Source organism: Eulemur rufifrons, chromosome 8, assembly GCF_041146395.1.
Source record: "Eulemur rufifrons isolate Redbay chromosome 8, OSU_ERuf_1, whole genome shotgun sequence".
In the NCBI taxonomy this organism is placed as follows: Eukaryota; Metazoa; Chordata; class Mammalia; order Primates; family Lemuridae; genus Eulemur; species Eulemur rufifrons.
This window is the reverse complement of record NC_090990.1, coordinates 106,640,477-106,662,536: the sequence shown is the minus strand read 5'-3', so window position 1 is coordinate 106,662,536 and position 22,060 is coordinate 106,640,477. Positions and strand designations below refer to the sequence as shown.

Genomic DNA, 22,060 nt, shown 5'->3' with positions numbered 1-22,060 from the left:
ATGTGATGTACTCTGTTATCTTCTATTTCTCTTTATGCATATGACCCACTAAATTGATTTCATGACCCACTAATAAGTTTCAGTCTGCAGTTTGAAAAAAGTTGACTCTATGGGAACCCAGAAGAAAGAGTGATCATTCTTACTGGGGTGGTCAGAGGGAGCTTCACTAGGGGTTGAATCTGTACTTTGTCTTGACAGATAGAAAATGTTTGAGTGAATAAAGTGGCCTCAGGAGGGCATAGTTAGAACTGTGCGTTCTCCCAAATAAATATGGATTATAAACAGGCAACATTTCTTACAATAGATAGGCAGTTGATGACTGAAGCCAAAATTATTTCTCATTTAAAAAAAAAAAATCTACACATTTAAAATTCATTTAACTATTTTCACTAAATCTGTACTCTTAGAATGAAAAAAATATCATTTAGGCTTAGAGACAGTGATGAAAAGAGAAAAGTCTAAAACTCAAAAGATTCTTTTCTGGTCCCAGTTCTGTTATTAAATAACTGTGTGACCTTAGGGGTGCGCTTCTCTGGAGGCCTAACTGTCCTCATTTGTAAAATGAAGTGGTTAGAAATGGGTGATTTTTAAGGTCCTTTCCTGGACTGAGCTCTCAAATGGATAACCTAGTTTTTATCACCTCCATTTTTCTCAAGAGGAGCCAGAAGACTAGATTCTAGATTAGTGTTTAATCATGCTTTGGCAGTCTACTTGGATTCCTTTATCATGTAAGATAATTTATTGAAAGTTTTATGGGAAGTAAAATGAATGCAGGGTGTTCTTATCCAACCTAGATCTTTCTGCACAGTTATGCCTCTTTCCTCTTGCCCTGTAATACCTTGTTCTTCTCCTATCTCTCTGGCCCCTTTTCTGTGTTTTTTTTTTTTTTTTTTTTTTTTTTTTTTCTGCTGGCTCCTTAAAACAGGAGTTCAAATGATGGTAAATCCTTAGCCTTCTACTTTTTTTCTCTTTACACTTTTTTCCTTAGAGGTTTTATACACCTTTAGGGCTATAGTTTTACCTCCCAAACAACCCCCAAATCTCCAGCCGAGTCCTCTGATCTAGCTCTGTATATCCAACTCTTTGCTAAATAGCTCACCTTGAATGTCCCATTCTCACAACAAACCTCATAGCAAATACTTCTGCAGTAGTCCCTATCATGTGTCCTAGAATCCACTCCTGCCATCTGTTCTCCACATTACAGCCAACCGAGGTTTTCAAAACTCAAATCTTACCCTGTCATCTCCCTTCCTTAAAGCCCTTCGCAGTCATCTCAACACTCTTAGAATAAAGGGAAAACTCCCTCATATCTCTTCAAGACACCCTGTTTCTTTCCTTTAGTCTTAGTTCAAATGCCACCCAAGCAAAGCCTTCTCTGCTACCCCGGCCTGGAAAGACTTCTTCCTCTTTTAAACTCCTGAGGCAAATATTAGCATTTGACAAGTGTTCGTTTGCTGCCTCATGGTATTGCTTTTATGATCGTGAAGGGTTATTTACACCTTTTAGGTTTATTTGACTTTTTATATGTTTGATCTTTCCAACTAATCTGAAGCTGCCCGAGGGAAGGATCAATGACATGCATGTCTTTATATACTCCTACAGGATCTACAACAGCCTAAGAAAACCTCTCCAATAACATTCATCCCATTGTGCTTTCAGAGCCTGTTTACAATCACCTCACCCAGACTAGAGTGTTTTGAGGGCTGGCAAGGCATACTTTGTGTCCTTGTATTCTTATTGCGCAGTATTTAGAAATCACTCCCTAAATATTTGTAGAATTAATGAATAGATAAGTCTTCCATAAATATTATATATTGTGCTGATTTGCTTCATTACATATGGGCTAGCTCACCTGCATTATACTCATTTTCCAATAATATAGGAAGGTTTGTTTTTAATAGTTCCTAAGAAACTACATTTGCTAGAATGCTTATCCTAGAAGGGGTAGAAAAATGTTCATTTAAATTTCTAAGTTTATATGCCCACCCTGATCTTTTCCCTGAACTCCAATTTATATCTAACTTCCTAGTAGAAATCTCTACTTGAATATAGACATCTCATATGTATGATGTCTAAAACCGAACTCCAGATCTTGCCCAGCAAACATGCTCCTCCCCCATTGGACTCCATTTCAATTTGTAACAACTCAATATTTGCAGTTATTTGGGCCAAAACCTTTGAGTCATTTTTGACTCATTCTCCTTCCCATACATCATCTCATCTGTCTGCAAATCTTGTTATGTCTATCTTCCAGAGAGAGAGAGAGAGAGAGAGAGAGAGCCCATATACCGCCACTGCCAAGGGTACCTCTACCACTCTGGTCCAAGATACTATCATCTACCCCCTAAGTTATTTGAATAGCCCCCTTAACTGGTGTCCCTGTTCCCACTCTTGTTCCCCTATAGTCTATTCTTAGCATGGCAGCCACAGTAACCCTGTTAAAATATGTCAGATTACTCCTCCACTGGAAACCCCACTGGCTTCCCATCCTACCTGGAGTGAAAGGTGATATCGCTTCATTAACACATAAGGCCTGGCCGGGCACGGTGGCTCACGCCTGTAATCCTAGCACTCTGGGAGGCCAAGGCGGGTGGATCGCTCAAGGTCAGGAGTTTGAGACCAGCCTGAGCAAGAGCGAGACCCCGTCTCTACTAAAAAAATAGAAAGAAATTATCTGGCCAACTAAAATATATATAGAAAAAATTAGCCAGGCATGGTGGCGCATGCCTGTAGTCCCAGCTACCCAGGAGGCTGAGGCGGTAGGATCACTTAAGCCCAGGAGTTTGAGGTTGCTGTGAGCTAGGCTGACGCCATGGCACTCACTCTAGCCCGGGCAACAAAGCGAGACTCTGTCTCAAAAAAAAAAAACAAAAAAACACATAAGGCCCGAGGCCCTACATGATCTGGAACCCTCTCCTTGCCCCTTCAATTACCTCTGCTGCTTTCTTCCTCCTCGCCCCCTTTGCACTCTGCCCCAGCAACCCTGTTTCTCCTTGCTTTTTCTCCAAAACAATGAGTAAGAAAAGGTTCCCTCCTCAGGGCACCTGAGCTTGTTGACCCTTCTGTCTGACATGCTGTTTCTCTAGATAGCTGCATGATTCAGTGCTCACCTTCTTTGTCTTTGGTCAAATGTCACCTTCCCAGTAAAGTGAACACCCCATTTAAGACTGTAACCTGTCTCATGCCTGGCTCCAGCACTCCGAATCCCCCTTCATTGTTTTTTATTCTGTAGCACTATCACCTTTAAAATATTATATTTACTTATCTATTTTGTTGTCTTTCTCTCCCCACTAGCACATAAACCTCATGAGAAAGCTGGGATTTTTGCCTGTTTTGTTCACTGTTGTATCGCCAGTTCCCAGAATGGTCCCTGAAACACAGTAGGTGCTCAATAATCATTTGTCGAATTAAAGAATGGATGAATCCTTAACCTACTGACTTCTTTTACCTCATTGGATGAATAAAACTCAATCTGTATGCAAGACTATGAAGATGTTTTAGGATGAAAAGCATACATAATAGCATTCCTCCTTATAAAATGATTATTTTATAAGTAAAATAACTTATTCTAACTTTAATACACAATGCAGAATCTGGACATTTTGCAAGAGTTTTAAATAATATATGACAAATTACAAAGGACAATATGATCTGTACAAATAGTAAAAACTATAGAAATTAGGAAGGAGAGTCATCAGGGATGGTCCCACCAAGAACTGGCACTTCAGTACCTTTAAGGATGACTCGGGTTTGGAGAGACAATGGGGAGGATAATACGAGGCTCTCCAGGCAGTGGAACCTAAGCAAGGGTGCAGAGGGCCAACGAGCATGAAACAGGGCCCATGCTGTCCTATGACAGGGACTTGAGATGACAGGAAGTAAAGAACCACATTAGGGAGATCTTGACTGTGAGGGGTCAGGGTGAGGAGCCTGGAGTTTGCTCGCTCTGGACAAAAGGTGAGGAGAAAGGCAGCGGAGATTGGGGAGGGCAAGAAACTGCTTAACCAGGAAGATCACCTTGTTTCTTTGTTTATTGCTTATATTTTATTTCACCTGTTTGTTTTCTGTAGCTTTCCCCCCCACCTCCCCCCCCCCCCCCCCCCCCGACAGAGTCTTGCTCTGTGGCCAGGCTAGAGTGCAGTGACGTCATCATAGCTCACTGCAACCTCAAACTCCTGGGCTCAAGAGATCCTCCTGCCTCAGCCTCTTGAGTAGCTGAGACTACAAGTGTGCATAACCACGCCTGGCTAATTTTTCTATTTTTTATAGAGACGGGGTCTTGCTCAGGCTGCATGTTTTTTGTACCTTTAAAAAAACAAAAACAAAAACACACGTACCTGGGCCTCACACTCGGCCTACTAGATCAGGGCTCTCAGGCCTGTGTGTTTTGATAAGCTCTGCATTGCTTAGGAAATAAAACACTGCAGGTTCTTGAGCAACGGGCAGTGCTCTATCTTTGTTCTGCCTTTCTTCCACAGTATGTCTAAAATTTTTCTTCTCTCAAAATGTACTTTTCCAAACATTAGTGGCTCTCCCCTGCTCTTTCCTCAATTTCTTCATTCCATGCCTTTCATAACGTATTAGTCCAGACTGGAAATAAGACGTGAATAAGGACTCAATCAACGCCAACAATAGTAGGAGGATTACACCCCAGCTGTTGTATGTCATGCCCCATTAACGTAACCAACTAAGTCAGCCTTTAAAAAAACCCAGCTTGAAGTTTGCTTAATTGTATTCAGACCCCCAGATAGCTCTTATAATGGAATTGTTTGAAAACATATTAATCTCTTAACCAATCTCTTTCCTAAAAATAAAGTTCCACTCACTAAAAATGATTAATCATTTTAATGAACACATTCTTTTCAAATATAATAAAACTTCCACAACTTAAACTCTACTAATTTGGTATCTGACAATTCATATCTTTATCTTACTTGAAAATAAAAACATTTTAAAAAAATAAGTCAACATGATAAACAGAGGAACAGGAGAATAGTGCTATAAGTAACTCTTGACACTTTACATTCATGTGCAAATAGGCAATAAATATTATCACTATTATGCATATTTACCTAGGTGGGGTAGCGTGAAATCGTGGAAAGAGCAATAGGTTTTGAACCAAGAAGACTGAGGTTCAATCCTGGCTCTGCTATTTTCTAATTGTGTAATTTGGGGAAAATTACTTAATAATAGGAAACTATAAGAAAGCAGTCGGAGACTGGGATCTGGGCAGGCTACTAAGAGGGTTGCAACTATTCCTGTAATGCTAATTTTGGTTTTTTCATCTGAGGCAAATGGACTGAAAATAATGTTTACCAACATTTAGATATTCGATACAAGGACAAGTATTTTATTATTCTTTGTGCCTTTCTGTTATTAGTGAAATAGTTCATAATTTTTAAAAGACTATTTTACAGACAGTGAAGCTACAAAATACATGGAAGCAGCTATCAATTAGATATAAGAATAAATTCTCCAGTGGGGTTGGATGTAATAAATGCATTGCCACACTCCATCTGTACGTTTATACATTGAATTTTTAGTGAGCACTTACATTATGAGAGAGAATAAATTTCCTGTCACAAAAGGGACTTGACTGAAACTAAAGAACCACTTGTCAGGAATATTGTTAAAAGTCTTCACACTTCAGTTAGAAGACGTTGGCTCTAGCGGACTTTTAAGATCTTTGGCCATCCTGAGATCCTTCTGTGTTTGAAACATATTTTCTCACAGAAACAAGCCTGCCAAAGGTGTTCACCAGTGAGAATGCTGTCACTTGTTGAAGTGCTGTCACTTGTTGAAGAATCTCAGGACGCCCACCCACTCCCCTGGAACCCTAAAAGATAATGAGAGTCGACCTGCTCAGACTGAGAGCTCTGGCTGCCTTGTGCTGCAGGGAGAAATAAGTGAGCGTAAAGGACACCATGTGTCTAAGACAAAAGCAGTAACGAAGACCCAAGAATGATGTCCGATAGACTGTTTAACCTATAACTTCACTAATTGTCTTGTGTTCAAAACAGCCCTATGGGAGGGCACACAAGTGTTTGGTGAATATCTCCCACTCTCCAGCGCCCAGCAAAACACAACCCAACTGTGTGGTAGTGGGGGACAGGGGTAAGACAAGAAGACATGAGGTAAGGAGAAGGGAGGGATGGTTTGTTTTACATGTACATGTTTTATTTCGAATACATCTGTGTGTCCGGAAGTCTCTATGCTGTTCTGATAAAATCTGAGTTGCATGAATAAAAAGTTTAACTCCTGGCTGTTTTGGATGACTTGGGCTTGTACTACCAAATTATTATAATTGGATACAATTATACTGTCTTCACAAAAGTAATCATCTGCATAGGATTTGACGATGTACAAAGCACTCCCACATACTTTGTATTCTCTACAACCTTTGAAGTCTGAAAAATAGACATTATTATCCCCATTCTACTGCCTAGGCAGTGGAGGAGCACAGACTAGAACTTTCGACAGCTTGACTGCATATTACACACTCATCAGGGCCTTAATCATGAGACTGTATGACCCCACTGAACCTGGGCTTCACTGTGACTGACAAGGCATGCCCCCTTCTACCTCAGGCCCACTACCTCTTTTCAAAAAGTATCCTTCACACTAAATAATTTTCCTTGGGGCCTTGGAGGATCTGACCGCCTGAACCTGTGTTAGAAATCGTTTTCTTCATTTTCAAAATGAATAAACCAAAATTGCCCCTCAAAAGATTAAGCATAGAGTCACCACATGGCCTAACAATTCCTCTCCTAGTTATATACCCAAGAGAATTTGAAGTATATGGCCCCCAAAATCTTGTACACAAATGCTCATAGCAGCATTATTCGTAATATCCAAAAAGTGGAAACATCCCAATGGCCTCCAACTGATGAATGAAAAAACAAAATTTGGTATATCCATGTGGAATATTAGTCATAAAAAGGAATGAAGTACTACTACAATACAGAACTTTGAAAACATTATACTAATGTGAAAGAAGCCAGGAACAAAAGGTTACATACTGTATAATTCCATCTGTATGAAATATTCAGAATAGGCAAATCCATAGAAAGAGAAAGTAGATTAGTGATTTCCAAAGGCTAGGGACAGGGGGAGTGGGGAATAACTGTTAATAGGTATGAGGTTTCTCTCTAGGGTGAAGAAAATGTTCTGGGATTAGATAGTGGTGATGGTTGCACAACTCTGTACTTAAACCATGGAACCCTTAAGAGTGAATTGTATGGTATGTAAATTATATTTGAATAAAACTGTTATTTTAAAAAGAAGAAGAAACCAAAGCTAGCAGAAATAACTTTCCAAGTTCTTTGCCTTTTACAAAGTATTTTCTTTATTATAAAGATTCAGTTCAGTTCAATTCAGTTAAAGGCAAATGGCTTAGGACTGATGATATCTGAATGTTCTGGATATCAATCCTCCCTAGACTATGGAGCCCTAACAGAAAGGTCAGATGAAGTATCCTTCAAGTGGCCCTCAACACTGAATACTCATAGATTATTATGCCTTATGAGAAGGTAGAGTTTTATTATAATCCTCAGATAAAACAGAGAAACAGATAAAACATAGAAACATATGATCTATATCTTGACATGAGGAAAACATACTCATTGGGCTGCTCTAAAGAATATGTATAACTTTCACACACCACATTCCAGCAAGGAAAATGTTAATCAGAGTCAGTCCACTTGGTCTCCACCATCAACCCTTCTACTCTAACACAAGGTTTCTAACCTGCATCCCAGAGACAGCTACTGATTTCTGCCTCAGAAAGCAGACTGTGAAATCTACAGAGACCTGGCTTTTTTCTCTTGGGTTGCACAATAAACAAATAAACAAAATCTCTCTTCTGAAACTCTATTTCCAAAATTTCAACATAATTCCTGAAGTTGCAGAATCTTTTAAAGGCTAACGTACTATTCCATTTCCTCCCCCAAAACTCAGAAGCACACTGATACGCATCTTCTATGCAGCCTTTTCTTAGCCTGATGACAAAAGAGCTAACAACAGAGCTATTACATCAGGTTGACAAATAAACCCCTTCCTAGGCAGCTTCACCATGCGGATAAAGGAGATGGGTTCAGATGATGTTCCTGCTGCCTTCCCCACCATAGAGACACACCTACACGACCCCCAATCCTAGAATAACAAGACATCGTCATCATCACACTACAGCACTCTGAACTATATAAAAACAAAACAAACAACAACTTCTCTGGGCATCAAAAATAGATGGCCTAGCCAGAAATAGTGCTTCCAGAGACAGTTAAACAAGCTGTGTGGCAGGAATGACAGTTGAGCTGCAGCAATGCTGGGAACTCCCAAGGACTCCCAAGTTCCAATCTAGATTCTCCATCAGTTTGGCCCAATTGACACCAGAAGGACTTGGTGTTTGTCTGCGATTGGTTCAGTTCAGAAAGATCATTTGCTGAGCTTCTAGAATTCAGGGGAGAAACAGCGATTTATGGCCTCACCTTTTTCTCTAGATTTTCAATGATCTTTCTCCATCCCTCTCTAGAAGCAAATGCAATTTTGAAGGTATGCCTAGGACCTGCTCTAAGCACAAGAGCTGAGTCCACAGTGATACCATGAATGACCATGACTGCAACCACAATGCGTTGACCAGAAGTAGAGGGTGATTAGGAGTGACACAGCCAACATGCACCCCAATTGACAAAAAGCCTCCTATTTCTCTAATATTCCAGCTACGACAAAAAAAATTGCTGTTTCTGAATGCAGAAGGCTCTCTGCTGCCACCAGGGCTTTGCATGGGTAGCAGTGATAGCCTGCAATGTCACTCCTCTTCACTCCCCACCCAGCCCACCCCAACTCACCCTAAGGATTTAACTTAGCTATTACCTACTACTAAAGGAAGCCTACCTGACCCCAATGCCTGGGCAAGGGCCCCTCCCCAGTGTTTCCACAGCCCTGCGGGCCTGCTCTTATTGTGGTCCATTTCACAACATATGGGATTATCTGTTTGACTGTCTCCCCAATTAGATTTAGAGTTCCTTAAGAACAGGAAGGATCTTCTTTACTTTGCTTCCAAAAATGGAAATCACTTTACTGTTTTTTGGTTTGTGTTGCTGTTGTTTTAATGGTGATAAAAGTACTACAGGTGCCTACTCCAGTTGCTCTCTTTCTCAGTGGATGGCATAATGTAGTAGCTGCCCAAGCAAGAAACTTTGATATCATTCACTCATTCAAAACAAAACAAAAAAGACGAAAAGAAAAGGGCATGCCTACCACGCACCAGGCACTACGGCTAATGACTGTCTCTAGTAGTGAAAAGACAAAAACTGCTAGTGTGGAGGTCAGATTCAACCAGAAAAGGCAGACTCTGAACAAATAACACATGCTGTTAAAGGGAGAGTTCAAGGTAGTCTGGAAGTTTACAGCAGGGCGACAATTAGTCTGTTTTGGGAATGGAGAGATGAACTGGTGATCAGTCAACCTTGGGCTTCTCCCTCTCTGGTTCTACATCCAATCATTAACTTAGCCCTGTCCATTCTGCCTCTGAAATCTCTCTCTCCTTCATCTGCCTCCTAACTGTTCTCTCTGCCTTTAGACTTTACTCCTCCTATCCAGAGTCCACACAGAAGCCAAAGGGATCACTCTAAAAGGAAAATCTGATCATGTCGCCTCTCTGTCTAAAAGCTTTCAGCGGTTCTCATTGATCTCAGAGAAAATTTCTACATAAAGAAAAAGCCTTTATGTAACTTTCAAGACCCTGTGTGCTGGCTTCTGTCTCTCTTTTTTCTCTAGCTTCAACTCTTCTCCATGTTCCTTGCACCCCATGCTCTAGGAATATTGACTTACTATAGTTCTTTCCCTCATCTGTATTTCGAGCAATGCTGTTTCCTTTGCATGGAACATTCTTCATTCTCCCACTCTTACCCCATATTTCTGGCACCAGTACCCTTATGTTCAAATCCAGGCTCTTGTACTTTCTAGCAATTACTAGCCTTTTCCTACCTTCAGTGTCCCTCCCTACAAATGAAGATAATGGTTGTACCAACTGCAAAAGACTATTATGAGAGCTGACTAAGGCAATGCAAGTCAAGTGCGTTCACAGAGCCTGGCACACTGCGAGCACTCAACAAATATTCATTGGTATCATTATTTTTATTGTTATTTAGACATTTTATTATTAGAATGGAAATTATCTTTAGAATAGAAATTCTGCTGGGTCCATGGAAGGAAAGATAAGGCTTCTCTTCATACAGTGGAGAAGAGAAGAAAACAAGTTCTAATGAGGAGACAGAAAGGAGATTAAAAATAATAACAAAAAAATTATTCTCATCAAGTGCCATATTCTCGGAGGAAGCGGTGCTCTCTTTTCTGTGTTGGTGACCATACCTTTCAGAATGTTCAGGATTGTTTAATTTTTGTAATTCCATTCTTTTTGATAAAGTTTCTTTATTAATTTTATAACCAAATGTGAGATAATATTTACAACTTAGAAAAATTTATACACACAAAATAAATTAGAACAAAATTTTGTCCTAATATTTAGGTTTCAAAGACATACATTTATAATTACTTCAATCTTGACGTATCTTTTCCGTAGTTGCCTTAGATATTATTTAAATTAAATCTTGTATAATTTAAACTTCTTATGCCCCTAACCAGATTGTACACTCCTTGAGAATGGAAACTCCCATACATCTCTGTATCCTCTATAGCAGGGGTCCCCAACCCATGGTGAGTTGTATCATTATTTCAGTATATATTACAATGTAATCGTAATATAAATAAAGTGCACAATAAATGTTATGCACTTGAATCATCCCGAAACCATCCCCCCTTCTGTGAATTATCATCTGTGAAAATGGTCCCTGGTGCCAAAAAGGCTGGGGACCGCTGCTCTGCAGCACTCAGAATCATTCCTTTCACTCTGTAGTTCTAAAGAAGAAAAAAACGGTTGATTTGATGCATATCTTTGGCAATGTTGCTTAGGAGTGAAAACTTTGCTGAAGGTTTGTGGAATGACTGTGCAGAAGCCCTCTGAAAAGTCGTGTTTAAAAAGAAGAACAAACTACTACACTCATGACTGCTGAAAGCTGAAGATTTTACCCCTTGTCATTAATAACTTTTTGAACGTCTTAAGACACCAGTGAAAGCAAAACCAGTATGATTGGGACACTGTGGTTTTGGAAGCATAAATGCCATTTAAAAAAAAATGCACTTCACTGGTTGCATTCATTTCCCAAGACTGTAATTAGAGAGAAACACTTGAGAAGCACTGAAATTGTGAAAACTAAAGACAGCAGTGACATGGCCCAGATTCACCTCAATTAGCACAGGTAACCCAGACTGTGACAATTCGGATTTATATAAACTCAAAAAAGTTAAAAAGCCTCTCCATTTTAGCACTTTCCCCCCCTTTTCTTCCCCTGTAGATTTCAGGTTCTAAGTGGAAAAGCTGGCCAGGATGGGTGGGGCCTCAACAGGCTGACTCACTGTGGTTTCAGTCTCCCTGCCAGGGAAAGTTGGCTTCAGACTGCAGCTAGGCGGACAGTGCAGCCAGTTTTGCTGGCATTTTCGTGTTAAAGATGACCTTATTAGAAAATGTGTAAACGGGACAGGGCAGTGGAGACCTCTCTTGATTTCATAGCCAGACCCCTACCCCTCTGTGGCTCTTCTGTAGCATCTGCCATTTTGGTTCTACGTATAAACCCAAACTGCACAATTCCACCAGTGCAACCTCTCCTCTCTGTGGTCCTCTTATATCCCCAAGAACCTTGGAATTACTAGCATTATCTTGGCTCTGTCACTTTATACCTGTATAACTGTGGGCAAGTTATTTGAACCTTGGTCTCTTCGCTGGCATAATGGTTGTAATAATAATTTCTATCTCATAAGTTGGGAAAATGAACTGAAAATTAGTGAAATAAAATAGTTTAAATATGTAGAAAAGTGCCTGGTATATAATAGGCACTCATATATTATTATTACTAGCTATGAATATGATCTTAAGTCCTATCAAATATTATTTCAAAAAGTCTCTGTTTCTTTCCCTTCTTTTATATTTCTGATTTTATCATTCCAGTTAAGGTGGAAAATAGATGTACATTTCTTGACTTCCCAGTTTCCCATCCTACCCAATCAATTAGTACACCAAAATATCCTCCTTAGAACCATTTGACTTATTGTAAATACCAAGTAGAGGTGGGAAAAATACAAATCCAATAGAATACCTAATCTTCAATACTTTTCAACAAGTTTAGTTGATAAATATTTACTGAGCACTTACTATGTACTGCATTATGCTAGACTCTAGAGACTAGAAAAGAATGAGTAAGACATGTTTTCTGCCCCAAGGGGTTTAGAGTAGGCTTTAGCTAGGTAAAGGATAGGAGAGAAGAGGTTTTCCAGGTGAGGGAATAGCAGGAACAAAAACAGAGAAGTATGAGACAGCTTTGACTTGCAAGTAGTTCTGAATTAATGGAGTAAAAAGCATGTGATAGAGAATATTGGGAGATAAAAGTGGACTTACAGTTTACCTAGAGAGACAGAAGTTCGGTAGAATTTCAACATGTGTCAACCTACATAGGAGAAGCTAAAGATTCCATTTCCAAATGAGCCGACACCTTCATCAGCACACAACTTTCATCAGCTGAGCTCCTCAGCCTAGAAAATACTCACTATTTTAGGTCACAAAAATGATGGGTATTTTCAGGCCTGCACTATGAAACATTGGACAAGTTCCCTTGTTACTCTTTGTGCTTTTAGTTCCTCATTTGTAAACTGAGATAAGAACCATACCTTCTTCACAGGGTTATTGTAAATGAGATAACGCTGTCACATACCTTGAACAGTACTTGCCACACAGAAAGTGATCAATGGGTCCCTTGAGGAGTCTGGATGGCAGATACAGCCGGACCAACTCTGGGCTCCCCCAGAAAAAAATCAGAAAGTGATCAACAAATGCTAGCTAGTATTATCTATGAGCTGCTCTAGTCTCACGCATCCCAGAGATGCTGGGGCTGGGGGTGGGTGCTGTGATCAATGAGAGAGCATATAGGAAGAGATTTTTCTCAATACGCGACTACGGCCATTTGCATGTAAAAATTATTTCTGACTCAATGTCCTCTCTAGATTTACAATCATGGTATATAAACTTTTTGACCCTGAAAAAGTCACAATTTCTGTGAGTTCTGGTTTCCCTACTTAAAAAATGGGGACAGTGATACTTGTTTCACATTTTATAAAGACAAAATAAGGAAACTTATAAGACATCCTTAACCCACTACTTGAACCTACAGATCTGGAAGAAATGAAGATCCCTCCATCAGTGGGTCCTCTGGTGGGTGGCGGGGGAGAAGCCCCTTCATAACAAAGCTGACAAGGCTTAAAAATTAATTAAATCACAGGTGCAAATAAAACACGTATGCTAAGCAATACTCTCCTTTCATCATGAGAAACAATACCTATTGACCTCGACCTGACAAACATACTGACACCTAGAATAGTGGAGTTGAGCAGGGTCAACCGTGTCACCGTTCCTTGGCCCCTCCCCTGCCCATCTTCTCCACCCTGCCCATGCTGTTGGTTGTGGGTGGAGAATAAAAGAGAAGAAAAACTGTGGTATGTTCAAAATGTTGCCTTTTTTGTTTCTTTTTCCTGAATCAACATAAATGATAATCGTCATTTTCACTTGTTAATTGACCAATTATGTTTTGGTTCCATAATGTGCTAGTATTTGCATTTTTAGTCTGTTATCTCTTGTTCTGGAATCAAAGGGTTTTTATCTCTAGAATTTCCTACATCAGCAAACATTTTAGAAGTAATCACACTACTGATTAATTACTTTTGACAGATTAAGTACCTTTAATATTCCTTCTCTCCTTGTTCTAACTCTCCTTCCTTACCTCTTTCTAACCCGTCTCTTATTTGCTCAATCCATGAACATACCTTTCTTCCTTTCTCCCAGCTTTCCCCTCTGTCCAGAATATTATACTCTCCTTCTCTGACTAGTAAAATCTAACTCAGCTTTGGAGAGACTTTGCTCAATGTACAAGCCCCATGAAAGGTGTTCTCTGGCAGGAAGCCCTTCCCTATTCTTTTAATAAAATTAGAACTTTTCTCCCAAGATCTCAGAGTATACTTGGGAGAAAGTATCTTTATCTCTATGAAAGCATTTGCCATCTTATATTGTAATTAGTGCAATGTCTGTACTTCCAAATAGACTATAACTACCTAAGGGTAGGAACGGTATCTTATGTAAAGTGATCAAGTATTCGTTGCTTGGGTAAATAAAATAAGAATGTATTCCTGGCTGCTCATCCCAGCCTGTATCCCTTTGACACCTTCTTTAAGCCCTGGAGGAGTCGACCCTTCTCCAGCACAAAACCTTTAGCATGGCCCTTTCTCTCTCTGAGTACAGCTTCCCACCCTTTATCTGAAGGTTACCAAAGGCATGTTTTAAACTTTACAGAAAATATTGTGTTATTTGGTATTTTTTAGGGTAGGGCATTGGACTGTGTCCTTGTTCTTCCTATATTGTTTTCCTAACCAATGTTTCCTCTAATTTTTAAATCCTTTCATGGAGGTTCTTGATATTTTAGGTGCTGTCATTCAAAGTCTGCAAGACGGATGAATGGATGTAAGAATGAACAAATGTATGAACACAACATCACTTAGATTACTGGCAACAACTCTCTGATCAAGTGTGTAACAGTATTGTTATTTATTTAGTACTTGGTACATAGGGGAGAGAGATTTAAAATATCCCTGATTGGCCTTTTCTCTGCATCTTAGCTTGGTTTCTGCCAGTGATTTCCAGCATTGAGAAGTAAGGATTAATCTGTGATATTAGAACTGAATTCTAAGAGAAAAGGGCTTAGGACTTTATTTCTGAAAGTCAGCTGAACCCTGCTTGTCACCAAACCCAGCCCATTATTTTCCCTCTCCCCACAGCATTCACCATTTATCCTTTTAGTGGAGGTGACACCCCTCACTTCTCTGTTTCCAGTCACCCCTCAACCATAAGGAACATGTAGGTAGACTGTCTTTCAGAGAGCACCCCACACAGCTTTGGGGAGCTCTGCAGCGCTGCTCACCCCTTTCTGCATTGCAGCAGATCTAAAAGGTGGAAAAGAGGGTTGGGGTGTTACTATCCCTGCTCCCCCAACTAGCACCACACAGCTGTTCAGAGGTTTAGTCTTCAAAAGCCACTTAATATTCCTGCAAACTCTCTGTGTTAAAAAAAAAAAAAAAAATAGTATCCATGACAACTCTGAGCAAAAAAGACCGAGCGTAGGCTGTTTAATTCTTAGGCACATGTTATATGGAGCATATGACATGCTATGCTTACAAAAATGTCTGGCAGGATGTACATTAAGTCCGTAGGTCCCTGTATCTTAGGACCTATTTACACATGATTCAGGTGGGGGCCTGCTCCCTGGGTATCCCCCAGAGGGCACCAAAGAGCTGTTTCTTTTTTTAGAACACAAGGGTGTAAATTCCGGATGTCTCTTTCTGGGCCATATGAATCCCAGTGGACAGGTTCTATTGTACAGACTTCCTGGGATCAGCCCAGCTCACAGGGAACTAGGGATCCGTATGACATTATCAGCCGTTGTTCTTGGCCAAATCTAAGGACAAACACACCAAGAGGCAGAGCACTTAGAGCTGATTCAAGAGTTTCAAGCAACATCACCAGATTCTTGTTGAGAAGCAAAGGGTTGTCACTGAGACAACACAGACTGCCGACTATACCCAGATATCTAGAGTGGTCCGAGCTAGCAACAGAGAATACAGGGCTTGTCGACTGGACTGGGACTCCTGGGTTCCCCATGCTGCAGCTACGATTCTCAGGGTACCATGGAAACGTTCTGAGTTTTTCTGAGATGTGAGCCAGGGGTACAAGTGGTAAGACAGAATTCATTGGTTCAATAGTTCCCCCCTCATCCGTGGTTTCACTTTCCACAGTTTCAGTTAACCACAGTCCGAACATATGATATGAAAAATTCCAGAAATAAACAATGTATTAGTTTTAAATTGCACATCATTCTGAGTAGCATGATGAAATCTTGTGCCATCCTGCTCCATCCCACCCATGAATCATCCCTTTGTCCATCGTAACCCGTATACACCACCCACTTGTTTGTCACTTAGTAACTGTCCACGTTATCGGATTGACTGTTGCAGTATCACGGTGCTTGTATTCCAGTAACTCTTACTTAATAATGGCCTCAAAGTGCATGAGTAGTAATTCTGGCATATTGTTATAATTGTTCTTTTATTAGTAGCTATTTTTGTTGGTCTCTTACTGTGCCTAATTTATAAATTAAACTTTATCATAGGTATGTAAGTATAGTAGAAAATATAGTATATGTAGGGTTTGGTACTATCCAAGGTTTCAAGCATCCACTGGGGTCTTGGAAGGTATCCCCTACAGATAAGGGGGGACTACTGTATGTGTAATTGTCCATAAACCACAACCCCAGCACATAGCTAACATTGCTTATTTGGACAGAGACACCACAATGACAACAATGTTCATAATCCAGACTAATCCATGGGCCACACTTTTATAAGACATCACTACTCCATAGTGCTGCTTCTAAAGGGGTAAAAATTATCCACCCACATGACTTACCTTCTCAAAGTCTCGAAGAGCTTGGGTTTGCACCTGAGGGGGTTTCTCAAATGCTCTCAAGGAATAAGTCTGTCCAAAGGGGACCTTCTCACCACTTCTCCAGGTCTGTGACTGTACTGGAGGGCCTCGATCTTTAGTGTCACTAAGAAAAGCTGTCAATGAAACAGAACAACAACAAAAAAGATTTATATATAATGATGTGCAACTTAAAACTATGATCATTCTGACCTGCACATTCCAGCAGAATTTGGTTTCTGCAAAAAAAAAAAAAAAAAAAAAACAACCAAACTAATTCTAGGCCATATAGAAACTGTTCACATAAAGCAACCTGTTGTAGATCATATTAATAACAGTCTCCAGTGAATCAAACTACTTGTGTCCATGCCCCTTTGCAATGTGATGTTCATACTCCTCCCAGCAGGAAGTGGAGTCTAATTCTCCACCCAAGGAATCTGGGTTGGCCAAGTGGCTTGCTTTGCCAATAGAATATGATGAAAATGTCACCATATGAGTTCCAGAGACTAGGGCTTGAAAAGTCTTTCATTTCTGCTTTTGTCTTCTTAGCACCCCAAGACCACTATGCTGTGAAGAAGCCCAGTCTACCTTATTGGAGGAAGAAAGGCCAAGTTCAGGGGAATGAAGATGCCCTAGCTGGCAGCCAGTCACTGCCTGCCAGACATGTGAACACGGCTGTCTGGGACCCTCAGCCACAATCATGCAGTCAGAAAATTGCCATCATTTGAATGATCCCAAGTAAAACTAGCAGAAAAAATGCCCAGTTTGGCAAAACAAAATTGTGAGAAATAATAAATCATTGCTGTTCTGAGCTAGGGGTGGGCAAACTTTTTCTTCCAGAGCCAGACAATATTTTAGGCTTCTAGGCCATATTGTCTCTGTCACAACTACTCAACTCTGCACTTCTAGCACAAGGAAAACATAGCAATATAGAAATGAATGAGCATGACTGTGTTGCTATAAAACTTTATTTATAAAGCTATTGGCTCATGGGCTGTAGTTCGCTGACCCGTATTTTAAGCCACTAAGTTTTGGGGTGGTTTAATACATAACAAAAGATAAATGAAATGGCTTTAGAAGAAAAAAAAAATCAATCTACTTAAGTATTCCTACAAATCTCTCTACAGAGAATTTTTCAGGCTACTGTTCAGGAATAATAACAATTGTAACAACCAACATCTTTAAAGGGCATTACAGGTTACAAAATAGTTTCACATGAATTATTTCTTGTATAAAGTCACTGCAACAAGTGCAATAGACATAGGTGATTATTAAAGTTTGTTTGCCCTGAATCACATTGCTAAAAAGTAGCAGAATCAATCCTAAATTCTCTCCACTTGTTTTTCTTAGCAATACACTGACACTGTGTTATTTTAGCAATTACAGGGATTGTAGGAGGTCCAGGGGAAAACAAGCAAAGGGCCAGAGACTCAATCATCCCCTTACCCAATGGAAACGCTGTTCTGGGAGAACCTAGTGCAGGCTAAGCTGCTACTAACCCTGTGCCTGCTTTTGAGAAATAACACTGTGGAAGAATAAGAAATCAGAACCTCAGTCAAGCACAGTACACAAAGGATCTTTGGGGCAGGGTTGAGGTTACAAGCAGAAGACATAAAACACATCTCTTCTTGGCTGATGGAAGGAAACAAGGAGCGTTTATTACTGAACCATGTTTTTAAATAAGAAAGAACGTCAGCCATCGCAATGCACGAGTTCCATAGACAGCTCAGGGAAGTAAGAGCTAAACCGCACTGGGTAACTCTGCCTCGCTAAAGAAAAGTTAGCTGGACACATGGGCAGATGTGGTCCTAAGGAGCCAAGAGACAAAATATCATGTGCTCTTCTTTTGTTTTTCCCTTTTCTCCCCTCCTTTTTCCCTTCCTTCTTTCTTTCCCTCCTTCTGTCTCTCTCTCCATCCCTGCCTCCCTTCCTTCTCCAAACTTCCCAAAAGGAACACAAGAAAAAATACTCAGATGCTTCAGTCAACTTCTCAGAATTTTTTTAAATGCTTAGAAAAGATGGAAATTCATATCTGCTAAAGAAAAATGAAAATTTGAAGACAGAAGGAAGGTGAACAAGGCCCATTACAAAAGTGAAATGAAAACTTATTTTGTTCTGAAAACTGTCCCCAAATCACGGGAGAACATCCCAGCTTATTCACTGGTGATGTTGTAAGGAAAGTGAGAGAAATGAAGAATTACTGCTGTAGATAATATATAGCCTTAAGAAAAGCAAGGCCTTCAAGATAAAGGAAAATATAAAAAGGCTATTATTATATTCTGGGGTAAAGGAAAGTCTGATGCAGAGAAAACGAAGGTTGGAAAAACTAGAAAAAAAAACAAGAAAAAGAAGAGAAAGAAAGGATCAGGAAGATGGTGGTGAAGAGAAAGATAAAGATGAGAGGAAAATGATGATGATCCATAGAGGGGTTCCAGGACAGCTTTTTTTCTTGCCCAAAAGTATTTAACTCCTTATTACACCATTGACTTTAAGGGAAAAAAAACCAAAATGCAAGACCATATGATTTGTTTATAAACTGAACACTTTTGTAAAATTAACATAGTACCAAGTGTGTCTTTAGATAGCCCTGTCCTTAATGGTATTTTCAATAGCCACTAATCTTGTCTGGTGGAGTTTGGGACTTTAGATTGGCACAGAAATTTAAAGCAGGTTTTATTGTTACATAGCACAAATTAGTTATATATGCGGATGATAGTTTTTCCCCTCTTCAATTGTTTTTTGATGCAGCTAGCGCAAATAATTGTTCTGTTAATTGTATACTACCCTGTAATTGCAAATAATAATATTCTCTATGAGTGAGATGTTTATAAAAATAATAATAATATATCTACAGCACGTTGAGCAGAGCAAAAAATAAAATAACATAATAATTATGATGATATTGCACCTGTTTGTTGACATTCTGAATGTTTCTAAATAAATTCAAACTTTTTAATTAAAAGAAATTAAAAAGAATGATTTCTTCCACATCTGGGTGAAATGAAATAGGCTACTAAGAGGAAGAGAATCTGATAAAAAAAAAAAAAAAGGAACAATAATACATCACAGTTAGATTGGTGGGATATGATGGGAAGAGTAGAGCCTTTGAAGATTGAATTTGAATCCTGACCACTGGCTAATTGTGGGAATTTAGGTAAATCTCTTAATTTTGCTGAGTTCTATTTCCTCTGTAAAAAGAGGGGTAATAATACCTACCTCACAGAGTTCTCATATGGATCAAATAAAATAATAAATGTAACCACCTCACCAACTGTCTTTTCTGTAGTAGGCATTTTACCCAGTCCCCTTCCATTTTTGCCCCACTCCTTCAATTTTTGCCTCAAAATGCAGGAGGATCTTCACACTCAAAGTGTTGAGTATGGTAGCCCTTGGAATTTATGAATTTAACACAGTTTCCAATACCAATTTTAAGTGACTCCTAAGTCCTTAACTTATTTAAATTAAAAGCTTTTTTCCACATTGTACATATGAATAATCTTCAGGACTGGTATGAAAAAGGCAAGTCATTTAGCAAGTGAGTAAACCCCTCAAGTTGGGGAAAAGATTTTGCAAAAAATAGACCCCAAAATAAAGCTATCTTCACTTTGGTTTTATGATTTGTGTAGATCTCTGGCTAATGTTAATGCAATAATGACTGTGCTATAATGAATATGTTCGTAAAAATAATTAGTAAGATTTCCTTGACAGGCTCTGTACTAAGAGCTTTTCTCACTTAATCTTACCTATGAGATTGACATTATTATTATACCCATTTTAATGGTGTATTGGGATAGATATTTCACTTTAGTAACAGAATTTATCTCAATCATTTCCCAAGTGACTTTAATCTTATAATTACAGAATCATTAAGAGCATAAAGAGTTCATACAAGTATTTTAGTTATGATTTACTGCATTGTGCTTCTTCTTAGAACATAGAATTATATGTAGTATATAATTTTCCACTGGTAATTGGAGTATGCACAAATTCGAAATTCACATAAGTTTGAGTATGTCGCCATGATGAACTTAAAGGGTCCATAATTCAAGGAATCTGTGATCAGTAGGAAACCAAGAATTTAACAAGGCAAGGCTCACAGCATCCTTACCTGCTGCATGACTTGTTCTGGGTACCATCTCCCCATGGTCCTCTGCAAAATAATCTCTGTGGAGAGAAATATATCATTAGTTAATGAGATATGACCCCACAAGGTCCCCAGTCCCTAAGGGAGCAAGACACTTTTACGCTATTTTTATTTATTTCTCCACCATTACTCATCAAGCTTCTACTTTGTATCAGGGACAGTGTCAAGTGCTGGCGATAGAAGGGTTCCTATCCTCGGTAAGTACATGCTGACCTGCCGTTAAACAAACGATTTCACAAGTATTAATTACTACTGTGGTCAATGATGCAAAGGGAACTTAACTAGTACAGAGACTCAGAGAATCCTGGAAAAACGGACATTTAAACCTAGAGAGGAAGGATGTCAGCCAGATAAAGGCTTGGAGCAGAAGAGTATTCCATCATGAGAGAACAGCAAACACCCCGAGTCGGGAAGGACCTCGGCCTGTTAGAGGAAATGAGAGGGCCAATATTGCGACCAGATCACACAGGGCCTTGTGGGACACAGTAAGGACGTTGAGTTTTATGTGAAGGGATGTGGGAGGCCACTGAAGGATATTAAACTAGAGAATGAATGATAAATGACCAGATTGAGATTTTAGATAGATCATCCCAGTTGCTGTGTGAAACTGTGTGGAGGGGCAAAAGTGATGGTGAGCGTCTATATTCCAAGCCAGAAGTGATGGTTTTAACTAAAGGAAAAGAAAATGAAGATGGAGAGAAGGAAAAATATTCAAGGTATGTTTAGGAAGAAGAATGGACACAGCAAACTTGAAAAACAGACCAAGTCCATTAGTAGAAATGTTAATAACACCATGATTCAGTAGCAAGAGGTGTATCTGTCCAGCACAGAGGAATGAAAAAAAATCTCAAAAATATTCAGCAAATACTTGTCAAGCACCCGCTATGTTTTTAGGCACCCTTTTAAGCTCCACAAACATAACAGTTACCTAAACCAACAAAAAATCACTGCACTTATGGAAGTTTTATAGTAAGGAGAGACAAATATGTACAGTGTATAGCAGCAGTTGGGGACAGGTATGATAAAAAAAGAAAAGTAGGGGATGTAGGGAGGGAGTGCTGGAGGTAGGGGGTGGGGGTTGTAATTTTCACCAGACGATGCTTCTCTAAGAAGCAACAAAGGTAGAGAATATCCAACGCATAGGGGAGCGCTGGAGTCAGTGGCTGGGCAGGATGAGCACGCCTGGGCAGTAGGAGGTAAGGTCAGGGAAGGAATGGGAGGACCAGCAGGGGCCACAGACTGTTTAAAGCCTTTCTGGACATCAGAAGCCTTTAGCCACTGGA

General features: G+C 39.6%; 1 protein-coding gene across 27 annotated transcripts in view; it reads right to left on the bottom strand.

The window, feature by feature from the left end:
- LOC138390872 (myomegalin) overlaps window positions 1-22,060 on the bottom strand; it is a 201,279-nt gene that overhangs the window by 136,848 nt on the left and 42,371 nt on the right. For 26 of the 27 annotated variants that reach the window (XM_069480750.1, XM_069480755.1, XM_069480751.1 and 23 more), the window contains exons 2-3: window positions 20,742-20,797; window positions 16,619-16,770 (exon numbers count right to left, since the gene is read on the bottom strand). In XM_069480750.1, the coding sequence (XP_069336851.1) occupies window positions 16,619-16,770; window positions 20,742-20,797 (208 nt within the window). The remainder of the gene's footprint in view (window positions 1-16,618; window positions 16,771-20,741; window positions 20,798-22,060) is intronic. The other variant, XM_069480785.1, reaches the window with a different exon arrangement.